Genomic DNA, 16,718 nt, shown 5'->3' on the forward strand with positions numbered 1-16,718 from the left:
TTTTAAAAGTGATCACCAGCAATTTGAATTAGATGATGCAAAGAATGTAGTTCTTTCAAAATTGGTCCAACATTGCACCATCTAGATACAGCACTCAAAAATCTAGCAGGTGAATTACATAACAGTTGAAGCTTCTGTTGTTAAGAGCAACAGAATATTATCATAGATTGCCGTAATCTAACCTTAAAGTTTCCAGAGCATGGATCACTGTGACCAAATTATCCCCATCCAGGGCAGGTGGCATCTGATGAACAAAAGGTGGTGGATCACCCAGATTGTCTAGTGACACTGGCCTGTTACAGACAGCCAAAATAAAGCTGCTTCGAGTCACAGTGGAGGTATGGTGTTTCAATGATGCATGCATCCTAAGAGTCCAGAAGTTGTGCCAAAGCCATGCTCCAGCCCTTCAGGACTGGAGTGTGGCTTTGGTGTGGCTTCTGGACTCTTAAGACGCATGCATCATTGAAACACCATACCTCCACTGTGACTCGAAGCAGCTTTATTTTGGCTGTCTGTAACAGGCCTATGTTGGCATGAAGTAAGAACCTCATCAGAGCATCTGTACCTGTGGTAAGTACAAACTCTTCTGGAACAGGCTGAACATCAGATCCTTGGATTGGCGAACTCCTTTCTCATCTCACTTCTTCTTCTCAGGCTCTGTATTCAGTGTATTGTCCCTCATCCATTCTACTTGTACCTATACATTCAAAACCTTCATGCACTCCACTGTCTTTGCTTCAGTATTTATACCAGGACAGTTACTAAACATGCCATCCAATCACCATCCTACTAGAAATAGAAGGCAGCTGTTTCTACTAGATTATTGCTTGCACTTGCATGTTTACTTTTTCAGATAATGTGGACATAATTCAGTAATCAGGCTTGTGCTTTGCATATGTAAGGTGTCATTTATCAGTACCTCTGCTTACAACATGTAGAACGTAAGATGCACCCTGCTGGATCAGATCAAAGGTCTGTCTTGAGCAGCATCCTGATGATGGCCAGTCAGAAGCCAATAAAAAGCCCTCTGTCTATCTAAATTTGAATAAAAACAGCTTAATAATGCATTAATATTAATTATATATTGAATTGATATCCTGACTTATTTTTTTGTGAAAAATGGCATGCAAGAGAGCTAACAGTAAAATTCAAATAAAAACAAATATAATTAAAACATTACAGCCTTAAAACATACTGCAAAAATATGTAAGTTAAAAAAAATAACAGCTTCCTTCAACTATAACCCAGCTGAAATGCCAAAGGCCTGTTTGAATAACAAGTCATTTGCCTTCTGGGTGGCAGGGGACTAGTCTGGGTGCCTTTGGGAAGGACCTCCAGGGGTCCTTCCCAAAGGGGGATACAAAGGAAATGCTTTCAGATCCGCTCCAAAAGTGCCTCTTTGGGGTATAAATTGGAAAGACAACCCTCCTCCAAACATTTTAAAACATAGATAAGTTAATCAGAGAAAATATTTTATTTTAAATAGTTTGGTTGCATTTCATACAGAGATGTCATTTGATCTGGTCCAGATTCAACTTCAGCCCCAAACCTGAATCAAGATTGAGAAATCGAGACCATTAGTCCTTCCTCATTGACTTACACTGGGAGAACAAATATGGCCAAACATTTAAACATTTTCCACATATATACGCATAAAATTTGGAAATATGGTAGAGCATAAAGAGGAAATTATCCTAGCCAAGTTTTGGATAGTAACTCCAGGAGTTTTCTGCTGGGCATCTGCACATTTTTTTAAACAAATTTTAAAAAACTATTGACTGCTCAGTCATTAATGCTGCTTTTATCCTGTCAAATAAGGCGGTTAAAGTTTGGTCAAGATGTGATAATGAGAGGACAGGTTATTTTATTTATTTATTTATTTATTTATTTATTTTTATCCTGCCATTCTCCCAAAGTGGGACCTAGTTTAGCTGAGAAGATACTTCTGCTTTATTCCACCTGGAGTCAGTGTGGCAAGTTTCAATGATACTGCATAAGGAAGCAGATGGGTAACAAGAGGATGCTTTACCAGCGTTACAAATGATGAGATCCTTTAATGGATTCCAATGCTCCACCTTAAGGCATTTGTTAGTCTGGCTAGCCCTGTCATTTTCTTTCTTAGGACTCTCAAATTCCCTAATCCATACCTTCCAGAGTTACCTGCCTACATCTTAAGGAAGGGAAAGGAGAGCTACTACTGCCAGGGGATTCCTCACCTTTTGTTCTTGTTTTCTAGGTCTTGCCACTGCTTCCTGGTTATTGAAATGTGTTGCCTCTGTTCTAAAAAAGAGTAATGGGTATTGCTTTTTGGAGAAGGTCTCAGGTACTGCCATGATAATTCACCCTTGCTCATGGGATGCTTCCAATGAAGGCAGATAGCAATCCTGGGATCAGCTCCCACTTCATAGTAGTCTCAGACAATACTCTAACTTTTTTTGCCTGCCTTCTGCACCTTGCAGAAATAACCAAAGATAATTAGATGGGGCAGAATACGTTTTTCTACTTGAACACACACAAACAAATGAATATGAAGATTAAGGATATTTAACAAGACAAAAGGAAATAAGAAAGATGAGACTCAGAGAGAATACCTCAGGTGACAATAAATGGCCCCATTTCATAACCTCCATCATATTTAAACCAACCAAGCAAACAAACAGATACTGAAACAGATGATTGACTATATAATTTCAATTCCTCCACATAAACATTGATTCTTATTTTGTATTTTACCACAGCACTATCAATAAAGAAAATCTAGCTCCTCTCCTTTCCCTGTGCATCACACCACATTTAGGTTTTCCTGATCATATTGGAGGAACACTTAAATATCTGCATCAGCCTGAAGTGCTTTGGGCAGTGCTGTTCCACTCCAGAACTAAAACCAGATCTAGTACAAATCACACTAAATCATCACAGACAGTTTTGTTAGTTGAAAAGAGCCTTATTTGTTTTACAGATTTTTCCATACAACCTGGCTTGCTTGTGAGCTGAGCACCTCTGGGCATGTGCAAAACATTGTCTCCCTACAGCCTGCTCTCATTTGAATCACTTGAGGATACACTTTTGAGAACTCCATTCTTATGTGCTTTAGTTTCATGCTTTCTTTGCTCAGCTGCCTTGAATGATTTGAATTAAACAAAGCTGACAGAAAGCACTCTGACAGAAGCCCAAAGGAGTTGCTGTATCACACAAGGTCAGCATTGTCCTGTATGGAAAACCTAGTATCTGATGCAACACAAATGATGAATCCTAATATGTTCTGCAAAACAGATTCTAAAGACTGAGCTGTGTGGCATGTCAGTGGGAAAGAGAGTGCCACCAATTTTAAATGTATTATTGGTATGTAGCATGGTTTGTTGACAATTAGGAATGATTAGGCTTTCTTAAAACATAAGACTCAAATAGGACTACTGAAAGGGTCAAATGGTAAGAGCCAAATGGCTGCAAAAATACTTATGAGTTAAGGAGCCAGGAAGGAAAAGCAGTGTAGAGGTTACAGAAGTGGCACTGAAGGATGAAATATGCCAGGGCCTGGAGGGATGAGAAAAAACTAGGTATTAGGTATGGGGGGGGGGAGCAAAAATGAGGGCATTGCCCTCTCAATAAGAATTCTGTCTCTTCAAATGAATTTTTTCTTCAGTGTCTACCTTTGCAGAGAGTAACACTGTTCACATCTAAAACTCAAAATTGATATTCAGAGATGTAGCCATGTTAATTTGGAATTTCAGTTTGCAAAGGGATCTTGTAGCACCTTTGAGACTAATTTAGAGAAAGATGTTGTAGCATAAGCTTTCATAGACATGGGGGCTGTGTGGACCACCCCTAAGGGGCAGCCTGCAGCTGTCCCTTTTACACCAGATCAGGGCTGCGGCAACCACTTGCTGCAGCTTCAATCTGGCCTTTGCAGGGCACGATAGCCATGGTGCTATGGCTTTACGGTGCTCCTTTGGTGCTGTGCTGTGCGGACACAGTGCCAGAGGAGTGCTGTAACACCATGCACTGTGTGGTGCTTAGGTAGAAAAAAATGGATTTGCATAGACATAGGATGCATAGAAATGCATATAGATATAGGATGGGGGACACCTGGCTTAATGAGACTATGTATGAAAGGGATCTCGGAGTCCTAGTAGTCCACAAGTTGAACATGTGTCAACAGTGTGATGCAGCAGCAAAAAAAGACAATGTGATTTTAGGCTGCATCAATAGAAGCATAGTGTCTAGATCAAGGGAAATAATAATGCCACTCTATTCTGCTTTGGTCAGGACTCACTTGGAATACTGTATCCAGTTCTGGGCACCACATTCAAAAAAGATGTTGACAAACTGGAGCATGTCCAAAGGAGGGAGACTAAAATGATGAAAGGTCTTGAAACCATGCCCTATAAGGAATGACTTAGGAGCTGGCTATGTTTAGCCTGGAGAAGGTTAAGAGGTGATATAATAACCTGGTTTAAGTATTTGAAGGAGTGTCACATTGAGGATGGAGCAAGCATGTTTTCTGCTGCTCCACGGACTAGAACACAGAACAATGGATGCACGCTCCAGGAAAAGAGATTCCATCGAAACATTAGGAGGAACTTTCTGACAGTAAGAGTTGTTCAACAGTGGAACACATTCCCTCAGAGTATGGCAGAGTCTCCTTCTTTGGAGGTCTTTAAACAGAGGCTGGATGGCCATCTGTCAGGGATGCTTTAATTGAGAGTTCCTGCATGGCAGGGGGTTGGACTGGATGGCCCTTGTGGTCTCTTCCAACTCTATGATTCTATGAACAAGAATAAATACTATCATTTTGCCCTGCTCCAGCTACACCCCTAGGAAGAATCTATGAGGTGTGGAGGAAACAGGTCATCCGTAATGAGATCTTTCAACTGATCAGTTTTTTATTTTATTACTGCCTAGACAAGAAGATTAGCATAAGACCAGCAAAAGGCATTGGCAATGATAAGCAGTCATCACTCACAGGTCCAAATCACACTGCAATTCCTGGGAATTTTGTTCTGATACCAGGGCTCACAAAACTACACAGAATTCCCTAACACTGAGGCAGGGCAATTAAAGTGGTCTCAAACTGCATTAATTCTGCAGTGTGTTTTGGACCACAGTCTTTATTTAAAACCTATATTTCTGTCTTTTAAATTCTGGATTATTACATGACTGACTGGATGTGAACCTGTTCTTTCCTAAAGCCACTTCAGCTATGTTTATATCACTGTAAATACAATACAGAATATTCTATCCCAGGTCCCAGAATAAATCAAAAAGAGAACACCAAAAGAAGCTTCCTGTTAGAACAGATGAAAGTTTTATCATTTTAATTTATTTCTTGCTCAAGAGAGACTGCACTCTCTTCTCCAATTCATGTGGTGCAATGCAGCCGCCAGCACGTTTACCCAGACATTCTTGTGTGCCTTGCCCAGACACCTGCTGCCACTGGGTGACAATTATAAAGGCATCTGTGAATAAACTGGACTCACTTGATAGTATCCTAGGACTACAGTCTCACTAATATGCAAGCATACGTAACTTTAGTCAATGAATTAAGATTAATACCCAGATAATTAATGCATAGAGAGCCCAATAATAATAATAATAATAATAATAATAATAATAATAATAATAAATTTTACAGTTTATCAGGTTTTACCAACTAGAGTTTCAGACTATCATTGATTTGGATTTTATCCAAGGATCTAGGAATTATTATGTTAATATAATTTTGTGGTTGTGTGCTTTCAAGTATTTCTGATTTATGGTGACCCTAAGGTGGACCTATCCTGGGGTTTCCTTGGCCAGATTAGTTCAGATGGTTTTTTGCCATCTGAGGCTGTGAGAGTGTGACTTGCCCAAGTTCACCCAGTGGGTTTCCATGGCTGAGTGCGAATTTGAACTCTGGTCTCCCGAGTTAGTGCTCAAAACACAACACCATGCTGGTTCTCATCATCATCATCATCATCATTGCTACTTACTATATAGCTTATAGGACTGGAATTCAAAGACATATCTGTGTTAGTCTGGAAAATCAGTATGCAAGGGGCTCTTGTAGCACATTTGAGACTAAGTGAAAGAGAGAAGTTGGTATCCTGAGCTTCCTCATGCCTCTGAGGAAGTAGGCTCAAGTCAGCTCATGCTTTTGTTGTTGTTATTCTCCTTCAAGCCATTTCTAATTTATGGTGACCATAAGGTGACCTTATCCTGTGATATTTTTTGGGGGGATAAGATTTGTTCAGAGGTTTGCCATTGCCTGAGGGGGTGTGACTTGCTCATAGTCACACATTAGGTTTTATGTCTGAGCTGGGAATTGAACCCTGCTCTCTAGAGTTGCAGTCCAACACTCAAACCACCATGCCACATTTGCTTGTCAAGCTCCTGTTACCAGTAGTCAATCCCTTTCCACAGTCAGCTTCCCAAAGTTGACCGCAGGAAGCAAGAGAGACCTGCGGGTGCATCTACATTTTAGAAAGAATGCAGTTGGACACTGCTTTAAGTGCTGTATCTCCATTTAATGGAATCCTGGGATTCATAGTTTTACGAGGCCTTTAGCCTCCTCGGCCAAAGAGTGCTGACGCCTCACAAAACTACAAACCTCGGGATTCTGTAGGATGGGGCCATTGATGTTAAAGCAATGTCAAAATTGCATTATTTCTGCAGTGTAGAGAGGAGGACCCACCCTGGCCTCTACTCTCGAGCTAAGAGAGGCCTGCCTGAATCCCTCCCAAACAGGGTGACAAAGGAGGACAAACCATCACAAAAAGATGGAAAAATGGAGGACAGGACCAAAGAAAAGCTCAAAGCACTTCAGAGAAATGTCTATCCATGCTTCTTAGCAGGATGTACTAAAACAAATTAACAGTACTTGCCCATAATCATTGGTGAATTCTTGCCCATAGGGAAATATTGGAAATTACTTGCTCATAGGAAGACATTGGGGAATACTTGCCCATAGGGACACACTGGAAATGACTTGCCTATAGGGGAATATTGGGGAACACTTGCCCATAGAGAAACATTGGAAAATACTTGCCCATAGGGACACATTGGGAATTACTTGCCCATATGGAAATATTGGGGAACACTTGCCCATAGGGAAACATTGGGAAACATTTGTCCATAGAGAATCATTGGCGAATACTTGCCATAGGGAAATATTGGAAATGACTTGCCATAGGGAAATATCGCCTTGAGTCCCTATATTGGGAGAAAGGCAGGATATAATAATAATAACAACAACAATAATAAATATTGGGGAATACTTGCCCATAGGAAAACATAGGAAACATCTCCAACGATCCTCTATGGGCAAATAACTACCTACTCTTCTGTATGGGCAAGTATACTCCAATGATTCCCTATGGGCAAGTATGATTTCCCTATGGGAAAGTACAGCCATTTGTTTTGGTACATCCCCTTCTTCGTCATGCTGAGGAGAATGGAGGTCCTTTTGGGGATTCCTCTTGGACAGAAGGTGGAAATGGAGGGTGCCTGGTCCCTCTGGGCTGGGCGAGGGGAGTGGGTCTCTCTCTAAGACCCCCGTGGAAGCGCCGGCATGACTATTTTGAGCATGACTGAAAAGCATGGATTTACAATTCTGTGAAGTGTTTGGAGCTTTTGCTTTTGGAAGTGTCCCCTAATTTTGCCTTGTAGGCCTTCCTTCCCTTTGAGGTTGCCTCATGGTCCTCCTTGGCAGTTCTTGGGTCAGCCTGGGCTCCTCCTTTTCCCAAGACCTGTCCTCCATTCCCAAAACGCCTTCCCTTTGGGGCAGGACCAAGAAGCACCCATTTATTCTATATATCCAGTATATAGTATATCTATATACTATAGAGTATCTATATACTGAGTATATAATATATCTGTATACTATAGTCTATATATCCTCAGTATATAGTATCTCTATATAATATAGAGTACTGTATATCTATATACTAGAGTATCTATATATACACACACATACAATATATATATATATATATATATATATATATGGTATCTATATGGTCAGTATATAGTATATCTATATACTATAGAGTATCTATATGGTCAGTATATAGTATATCTATATAATATAGAGTATTCATATCCTCAGTATATAGTATATCTATATACTGTACTTTAGAGTACCTATGTACTCAGTATACAGTATATCTATATACTTTAGAGTATCTATATACTGAGTATATAGTATATCTGTATACTATAGAGTATCTATATGCTCAGTATATAGTATATCTATAGAATACAGAGTATCTATATCTGAGGAGTATATATACTATATACTGAGGAGTATATAGATGTAGTTCTGAGGAGTATGTAGAATATATAGTAGATAGATAGAAGTCTTTGAGAGCTTTTTCTTTCCTCTCGTCCTCTGCCATCCCCCCCGAAGCCCCTCCATTTTGCGGTGCCTAGTGGCCCTCCTTTGCAGCTCTGTTGGGCTGAGGGTGAGCAGGGTGTGTGTGTGTGTCCTCCTTTTCCAGGACACGTCCTCCATCCCCAGCTTCTGCCCACAGGACAGAGAGGGATCCCCAAAGGGAGCAGGCGCCCCATCCCCAATGGGGGGAAGCCTTGAGGGGGGCTTTCCTCTTGGGCAGTGTGTCCCCATTGGCCCCCTTGAGGCGGGTCCTCCATGTTGGTTCTGCTAGGCCCCTCTGGCTCCCCTTGGCTGGCCTTCCTCGCCTGGGCAGCAGCAGCAGCAGCAGCAGCCAAGAGAGAGCAAGGCATCTCTCCTTCCTTGTGGCTCCTGCTGCGGCTGCTGCGGCTCCTGCCTGAGCCATTCCTGGCTGGCTGTTTGGTTGGGGGGCAGCAACCCGGCCTCCCCCTGCCCCCCTCCTCCTCCTTCTTCCTCCCCTTTTCCTGAAGGAGGCAGGCAGGCAAGCAAGGAAGGAAGGATGGAGCAAGAAGAGTGAAGGGCTGCGCCTGGGAGGCAGCAGGGGGCTTGGCCCTCTGGGTGGCTGGTCTGGAGAGGCTGGGGCCATGCCTTCTGGGCTGCTGCTGCTGCTGCTGGGGAGAGAGGGCTTGGCTCTGGGCAGAAGGGGCAGCAGAGCCCCACCGGCAGCTGCAGGGACCGGCTCCCACTGAAGGAGGAGGAGGAGGAGGCTGGCACCGGAGACAGAGAAGGCGCATCATGAAGGCTTGGCTGCCCCAGGCGCTGGGCTGCCTCCTGGCTTGGGGTGAGTCTCTCTCTCTCTCTCTCTCTCTCTCTCTCTCTCTCTCTCTCTTCCCCCCTTCTCCTTCTGGAAAGGCTCCGAAGAGGGACAAAGGAGCCCCCCTTCCCCCCAGCCCCAAGGCTTCTCTCACCCTGCCGCATGGAAGGCAAGCCAAGGCAGGGGATGGGTCTCCTGGGGGGACTGGGTCTGGGGGGGATGGAGGTGAGTGGCTCCTCTCCATGGGGAGCTGCTGGGGTGGCCCCCTAATTCCTGGCCAGTGCTTGAGGGCCTGAAGGTGGGGGAGAGGGAAGAGCATCCCCCCAAGGAGCCCCTTGGGAGCTCAAGGGAGAAAGGGAGAAGGGCAAAGAAATCATCATTATCATCATCACCACCACCACCACCACCACCACGCATCTTGAGCCACCTTGAGTCCCTGTACTGGGAGGAAGGCAGGGTATACATCAACAGAATCATCATCTCCATCCTCCTCCTCATCCTCCTCCTCCTCCTCCTCATCTTTGTAACCTTTTCTTTTACCTTAAGGAGGGTGGGGACAGTCTGCCAAAACAGGGCAGTGCTTGTGTTCCTGGCCATTTTGTTTCCAGCAATAAAAGCTCCAGGGGAAGAAAGAAAAAAGGACTATTTCTTGTCCTGAAGGCTCCACTGTTGCGCCAACATGCCCTTGGAGTGCAGAGCATCTCTGCCTCTGTTTCCTGTGAGAGAAGACAGTCGGCCTCTGTTTCTTCCAGCTTTGCCACCCTGATAGGCCTTTTGGTACTTAGCTGAAACTAACGTGCCTTCTCCTAAAACACACTTGACCCTAGACATAAAGTTTAAACTTAAAGTTTACATTTGCCATTCTGAAGGCAAAGAGTTACCTTTTCTCGACTTTTCCTTTCTGGTGATCCCTTACCTGGGAGAGTACAGTATGGTGCAGTTCTTTGAGTGTTGGACTATGGCTCAATAGAGACCAGGGTTCGATTTCCACTTGGGCATGAAACTCACTGGGCAGGTCACATGCTCTCAGCCTCAGGGGGAGACAGTGACAAACCTCCTCTGAACCAATCTTTTCAAGGAAACCCCATAATAGGTTCGCTGCAGGGTCTCCATAAGTCGGAAGCATCTTCAAGGCACACAACAACAACAAATCTTCATGTGAAGAACGGTGTTTCCCTCCTGTCACTTCTTTTACTTATACCTCTGGTAAACTGCATCATAAGATGGCTTTAAGCCGTTTCAATTCATGCAGCCTGAAAGGAAAGTTCTCACGCACCTGGCCCTGCGTGACAGGATTGTGTCTCGGTATGGAAGAAGTGGGGTGGGTGGTTGAATTAGGTTGGGCTTTCTTTGAATGTAATGTAACTTCATTCTACAAAAATCCTAATCCTAATTCAAGTGTTAGCCTAGCCTCAGTGTTGTGAAAATTTTAGGGTTAGTTCAACAGTGTTGGGAAAAGCTGATGTTTTGCCACTTGGCTATAAGCTGCAGTGAGCACTGGACAAACTGGACATTCAGTTTAGCATTTGGAAAAACCAAATGATGTATTTTATGTCTTGAACGTATTTGTACAAAACAAATACAGGCACAGTCAGCAGTGCTTGACCTTTCCCACTGCTAATGCCCCTTGCCTGCCCACCTCCAGCCCAGAATCAAAAAGAAAAACTAATCCACTGCTTCCACCGTTGGTTTTACATGGGCTTTTGCATGGCACAGTTTTGAAGAACATCATGGACTAGTATGGAATTTGCTAACGACAGCAAAGATTTTAATTGCTGAGAATTGTGGTGAATTAACTAGCCCTTCTTTGCAAGAAAAATTAGTAAAAGACTAAGTTAATTTAATATGTTGGTTTGAGACATGAGGAAAAAAACTTAACATAAGGAACATTTGATATAATTGGATATTGGCATATATAAGAATCATTCTCTGGTGAGACCAATGGTTTAATACTGATTCATGTATGTCAGTATTTGTATTTTTAACCATTTTGTCACAGAATGTACAAAGTTAGCCTAGAGCCTTGATCTTAGCATGCTTTCTGCAGATTCCTGCATACTTCTGCATTTCCCTTCAGGGACAGCACCCAGAATCACTCCCTACAGCACTGAGACTCTTCATTTAAATGAACTCATAAACTTCTGCATCTCCTCTGTCTTAGTTTCCCCCCTCGGGTTGTTTTGACTGCACACCATAAACTTTCCGTTGCCCCAAAATATGGTATTGGAGTGGGACTGACACCAGATTAGATGCCAGCTCTAAGGAGCCTAATCTTGAAATTTTGAAAAGGGGCTGGTGTATTAATTAAAGCCGATTAAGTACAGAAGTAATTATAATTAGAATAGCTAGGAAGGCTGTGCTTCTAATTTTGTATATACTGTAATCTCACTCAAGATATTTAAAGACAGAGACTCCTTTCACCCCCCAAAAAAGAATGGTGGATGGGGATTCTTTTTAATAGTCTTAGTGAACAGTCTCAGATTGTAATCTCAGTAAACAGTGTAAAAATAGAAAAAGTCATTTTATTGTTTGTTGTAATTAAAAAAACATTTTTTTTTACAGCAGTGGGTCTGAAAGAATAAAGACCATCTGGTTGTTCTGGCTGTGATGGGATTAATATGGCGAGTAATAGCCCTTCTGCTTGCAAACTGCACCCTTGATTTACCTATTATCGTGAAGGTGTGCTTCTGGAAAGGAATAAGTATAAGTCACTGCGGTCCAGTTGATCAGTGGTTTTTAAACTATCTGAAGTTGGGGATTGGCAGGTTCCTCCCCCCTCCCAGTTGTTCCAGGGTTTGGCATCATATTTGTGCCCATTGGTTACAGCTGTTTTGTTCTTTCTAGGAAAATTGCTGTGGACCAGTAGCCCATGGTTAATGGACACAAACCTACTTTTAGTAGTGCTGCAGTACATAATGTGATGAGTACAAGGTCCAGAGGAAATTAGGTATTAGGACTCAAGCTATCATGGATATCATAGCCATGTTACCTGGAAATGACAGTTTTTAGCCACAGGCATTTGGAAGTGTATTACACTTAACCTTCTGGACCAGGGAAAGAACTCTGTATGTCCTTAGAGGCAGACTGATATCTATCTATCTATCTATCTATCTATCTATCTATCTATCTATCTATGTTATTATGCCACCTAACTAACATGCCCAGTCCTTATGATGAATGTGTGTGAGAGACAGAGCACAGACATTGCAAGGGACACAGCTGCAGAGTGCTGCTGTTCTTTCCACGTGGTCCCTTTCAACGAGTGCTGAAAACCGAGGCTCCTACATACAACAATGTCCTAAAGTGCAGCTCTTTCCTTTTTGAAATCTGTCCCCCAAACACACACACACAATTAGAAATTGGCACAAGGAAAAAATGAAACGCAATCAGTTTGCAGATATAAAAAAGCAAAACGAAGCCATTATTGGAACAGAATGATGAGACACAGACAAAACAAAAATATAAAAACCTAATGGGTAAATGGTTGCCAAGAGCAGATGGAACAAGGGTAATCTATAATGAACAATTCCAAATCACTTGGAATATCCATTTGGGATGCTGTAGGCATAAATGCAGAGGGAGGACATAATATATAATATATGCTGTCGATGTGAGAGTAGAGGATGATGCTTGGCAGAGCTGACTATATGTTGATGTGTCAATCTAGGCATGAAATATAAACTCCAAAGCTGTATTGGTTGGCCTTCCTCCTTTTGCCTGCTGCCTTTGGCATAGTATCTCTATAGTTTCAATTCCTGATTTGTGAAATTGAGCTGTTAAGGGCTTTTGTCATGGAGCTGTGGAAAGAATAAAACAGAGAACCATGATAAAAGGGCCACAGAAATAATTAACCATTTATGATGTGATGAAGTGTATAGCTTCTTGATATCACTGCTGTAAATACATACATCCTCTGACAGTATGTCAAGGTTTCCAACATGACATTGCAGAAAACCTAAGCTCTACCAGTTCTTTTATCAAAAGGTCATCTTCCATAAAGGAAGATATATATATATGTGCTAAAGCATTCAAAGTTGCTCTTATGTTTTGCAAATGTAACAGTATGGTATGTCGTTGTTCTTGGACCTCCTGCAAGTAACAGCAGCTGATGGATAAAACATGAAATGAATACTTTCTTTCCATAAAAATCACCAATTTTTATAATAGCTGAAAAGGATGGAGAAATTAATTAAGTAATTCATATTATTTTCCAATTGTAGGGATATAGATTGCATCTTATTAAGTGGAAGTCCTTTGATGTAAAATAAACAAGAAGATATAAGTATAAACCTACAAAAGGTCATCAGTTCTTCTTGCTTGTAATTTTTAAAAACAAAATCCACCATCTTCCCCCACCCAAATTCACATTCATACTCTTTCTTCCCTCTGGCCCATTCTTTTATTTGATTATTAATTTATATTATTTATATTATTTATAGGCATCCTTATGACAAAAAGTTATTTGAGCAATTCCCCCAAAATGCAACAAATCAAAATACATCAATAATGCATTAAATAGTGGCAGTGAGGATCAGTAACAGATAAAGGATAATGGAGAGCAGAAAATAATTTTTAAAATTAACTGAACTAAAGGAACATTAAAAATCTACAACATGATTTTAAAGTGCTGAGAAGATAAAAAGTTGCTTGCATGTACACTACCCAAAAGATTTTAAATTAGGCACTTGCAGACCTTTTGGAACTGCAGTCTGCAACCATGGTGCTGCCACTGAAATGCTCTTCCATTGCATTTGACACTCTAACCCCAGTAAATGCTGAACACACTTTGACTAAGCTTCTTTAGACTTCCGACGGGCCTTTCCAGAGTAACCTCCAGCTAAATTAACCAAATTGATCTTTTTACTCTTTCACCACCTCTCCTGATGGTCTCTTGGAATAATTCGACCTGTGTCGATCCTTGTAACTAAATACATTGTACTGGGGATATTGTATTGTGTCTTGATGTTTATGTGTAATTTTAGCAAAAGGAGGGAGGGTTAAGGGAATTAGGGAAATTTTATTATTGTCTGTATATCTGTTTAATTGGACTGTTGTTACCCACCTAGATCCCAGAAGGAAGAGGCGGGATAGTATTATTATTATTATTATTGGTATATGACATAGCAAAGAAAAAACAGGGAACAGAGGGGAGTAGCAGAACAAGGCAATGGACTTTATCACAAGTGGCTTTTAAACCGCCATAAAAAAATCAGTAATAGCGCCTTTGGCCATATCTATCACATGCATTGTCTTTCTCTCATCAGCTTTATTGTATTTTAATTGTTGTTAGTCTGTACTTTGCGTTGATGGGATTATGTTAACTGCTCTTGACCCTCAACCTATGGTGACCCTGTAGATGAGACATCTCCAAGACTCCCTGTCCTCCACTGTGTTACTTAGTTCCTGCAAAGTCATACTTGTGACCACCTTAATAGAGTCTTTCAATCAAGCATGCCACCTTCCTCTCTTTCTACTTTTCTCCACCTTTCCTGACATTATTTTTTCCCCATTGAGTTGTGCCTTCTCATGATGTGTAAAAACTATTTTTTTTTATTGAGCTGTGCCGTCTCATGATGTATCCAAGTATGACAGCCTCAGTCTTGTCATCTTGACTTCCAGAGAGTAAAACCCATCAGTAAGCTCCCAATTGTGTTAGTCCACAGGTGTGGTAAATTATCCTGTTGTAATTTCAGGACTGCATGGTCACGTGGTGTCAGTGTCTTCTCTCCCCATCCCCTTGTGTTATTTCAGAACAGCCAGAGTTTTTAAAAAACTTTCTTTGGCGGGGTACAGACGGGCAGGGGAAGACGTCTTGGAGGTGTATTCTGCTGAATACGGAGCCTCCAGACTGCCCGCCCCGGGGGCGTGGCTCAGGTGTATGGGGCTTCCACATGGGGGACAGTGAAGACGCCTCACCTGGGGCCGTTTCTGACCCGTACTTTCCATACCGCCGCCTCGGAGGACGCTGCAAAGAGAGAGGCAGCTTCTGCACGGGCGGCCAAAAACGGGGCTTTTTTTTCTTTTGCCGGCTGGCGGATGCGCAGCTGCAGCGCTCAGCAGCGGCGGCAGAAAGCCTATGTGCACATTTAAAGCGCCCAAGCCCCTTTAAAACTTTTCCCCCCGCTCTGCCCAAGAACAATGGTGGTCTCCTGCCAGCTGGTGATCAGCTGGTGTTGGCATCCTTGTCCGCTTGCACGTTGCCAATGTCACCAGCATCATGGATGCCTCCTCTCCTTTGGTCCCCGCGCTCTTGCTGAATCTGCAATGCACAGCCACAGCTGTCACCGCTGCCACCACTGTCCCCCTGCCATCCCCCATCACCTCCCTTGTACATATGTAAATATTTAAAGTTTTAGGGGTTTTTTATTGTTAGGTGAAAATGGCACAGGAATGTGTGTAGGGGTTCACTTTAAATTCCAAACTTTCCCCAATTCTAGCAGCGCATGCGTACATGTTGCTCTAGGGTTAGGGTTAGGGTTAGGGTTAGGGTTACGAGCATTAAAATATCTGCATGGCATCTGACACTCTAATTAGAGCCTCAGTGCAAACTGCGCATGTTCCAGGACCCCAACTCATTATGCGACGCAGCTGACTCGGAGCTTTTAAATGGGCAACTTAAATTAGCGGCGTAGCAATTCTGGCATACCGGTGCAGCTGCTTACAGACAGAGATGCGTAGCTGCGCAGTATATAGAAAAGAAGCGGGGAAAAGCAGCACCTTTTTAATGCCGCTTCTTCCCGCTTGGGGCGTGCGGGCGGCGTGTTCATGGCGGCATTCAGGTAAGGGCCGTCTGAAGGCTATACCTTCATGACGTCATGAACACACCCCTTTTTCCCCGTCTGTAACCCGAGTGCAGTTTAAAACCATGGAGTTAGCATAACTCTGGAATTGCAGTAAGAACACCCCACCCACACACACACACACACTCTAAAGGCACACTGGATAAGGCATAGGGCAGAGAGGCAGCAGGGTTGAGGACAAGGGCTGAAGAGAGCATGAGGGGCCAGCAACAGACCCGGCCTGCTAATAGAGGGGCGTGTGATAGGGAGTGCTTCCAAGCTGGTATATATGCACTTCCCCTCATTATTTCAGTTGTGGAGAGCATGGGAGTGGTATGATAAAGTGCAAAGTGAAAGAAATGGCTGCTGTTCCCTTTCTTCAGTCACCAGCTCCCATGATAGCTTCAAAGCTAAAGGGAGTGGTTGGATTCTTGCTCCCTGAAGTGCTGAGGTATAACTTGTGGATGAATACAGCTCTGTAGTTGTGTATATTTGAAGATTCCAGATGGGATACTTATATTTTTGGATAAATAAGTTAGGTCCTACAGACGAGTGTCTTGCTTGCCCATTAAGCTTCTTTACATCATGAACAATCAGACCAGAAAGTCAAAGCTTCCCATTTTCCTCTGAGCCTGGAAATTGTGATTATCAGCTTCAGAAAAGCCAGGATATTTTTAAAAAGCTGGGTAGTTTTGAAGCAAGGGGACATAGTTTTCAGGATTGGATGAAACAGGAAATACTAGAATCATAGAGTTGGAGGGGGCTTCATGGGCCATTGGATCCAACCTGCTGTTCAGTG

The 16,718-nt window shown here is 42.6% G+C and overlaps 1 protein-coding gene across 1 annotated transcript in view; it reads left to right on the forward strand.

Moving 5' to 3' along the window:
- The first annotated feature begins 9,081 nt into the window (after window positions 1–9,081).
- The window catches only part of PODXL2 (podocalyxin like 2), a 65,612-nt gene continuing 57,975 nt past the window's right edge, over window positions 9,082–16,718 (forward strand). Inside the window, exon 1 of the mRNA XM_089521368.1 lies at window positions 9,082–9,167. Coding sequence (XP_089377494.1) covers window positions 9,122–9,167 — 46 coding nt within the window. The 5' untranslated portion in view covers window positions 9,082–9,121. The remainder of the gene's footprint in view (window positions 9,168–16,718) is intronic.

This window comes from Sceloporus occidentalis, unplaced genomic scaffold (genome assembly GCF_023333645.1).
Source record: "Sceloporus occidentalis isolate IW3139 unplaced genomic scaffold, rSceOcc1.0.p SCAF_1, whole genome shotgun sequence".
In the NCBI taxonomy this organism is placed as follows: domain Eukaryota; kingdom Metazoa; phylum Chordata; class Lepidosauria; order Squamata; family Phrynosomatidae; genus Sceloporus; species Sceloporus occidentalis.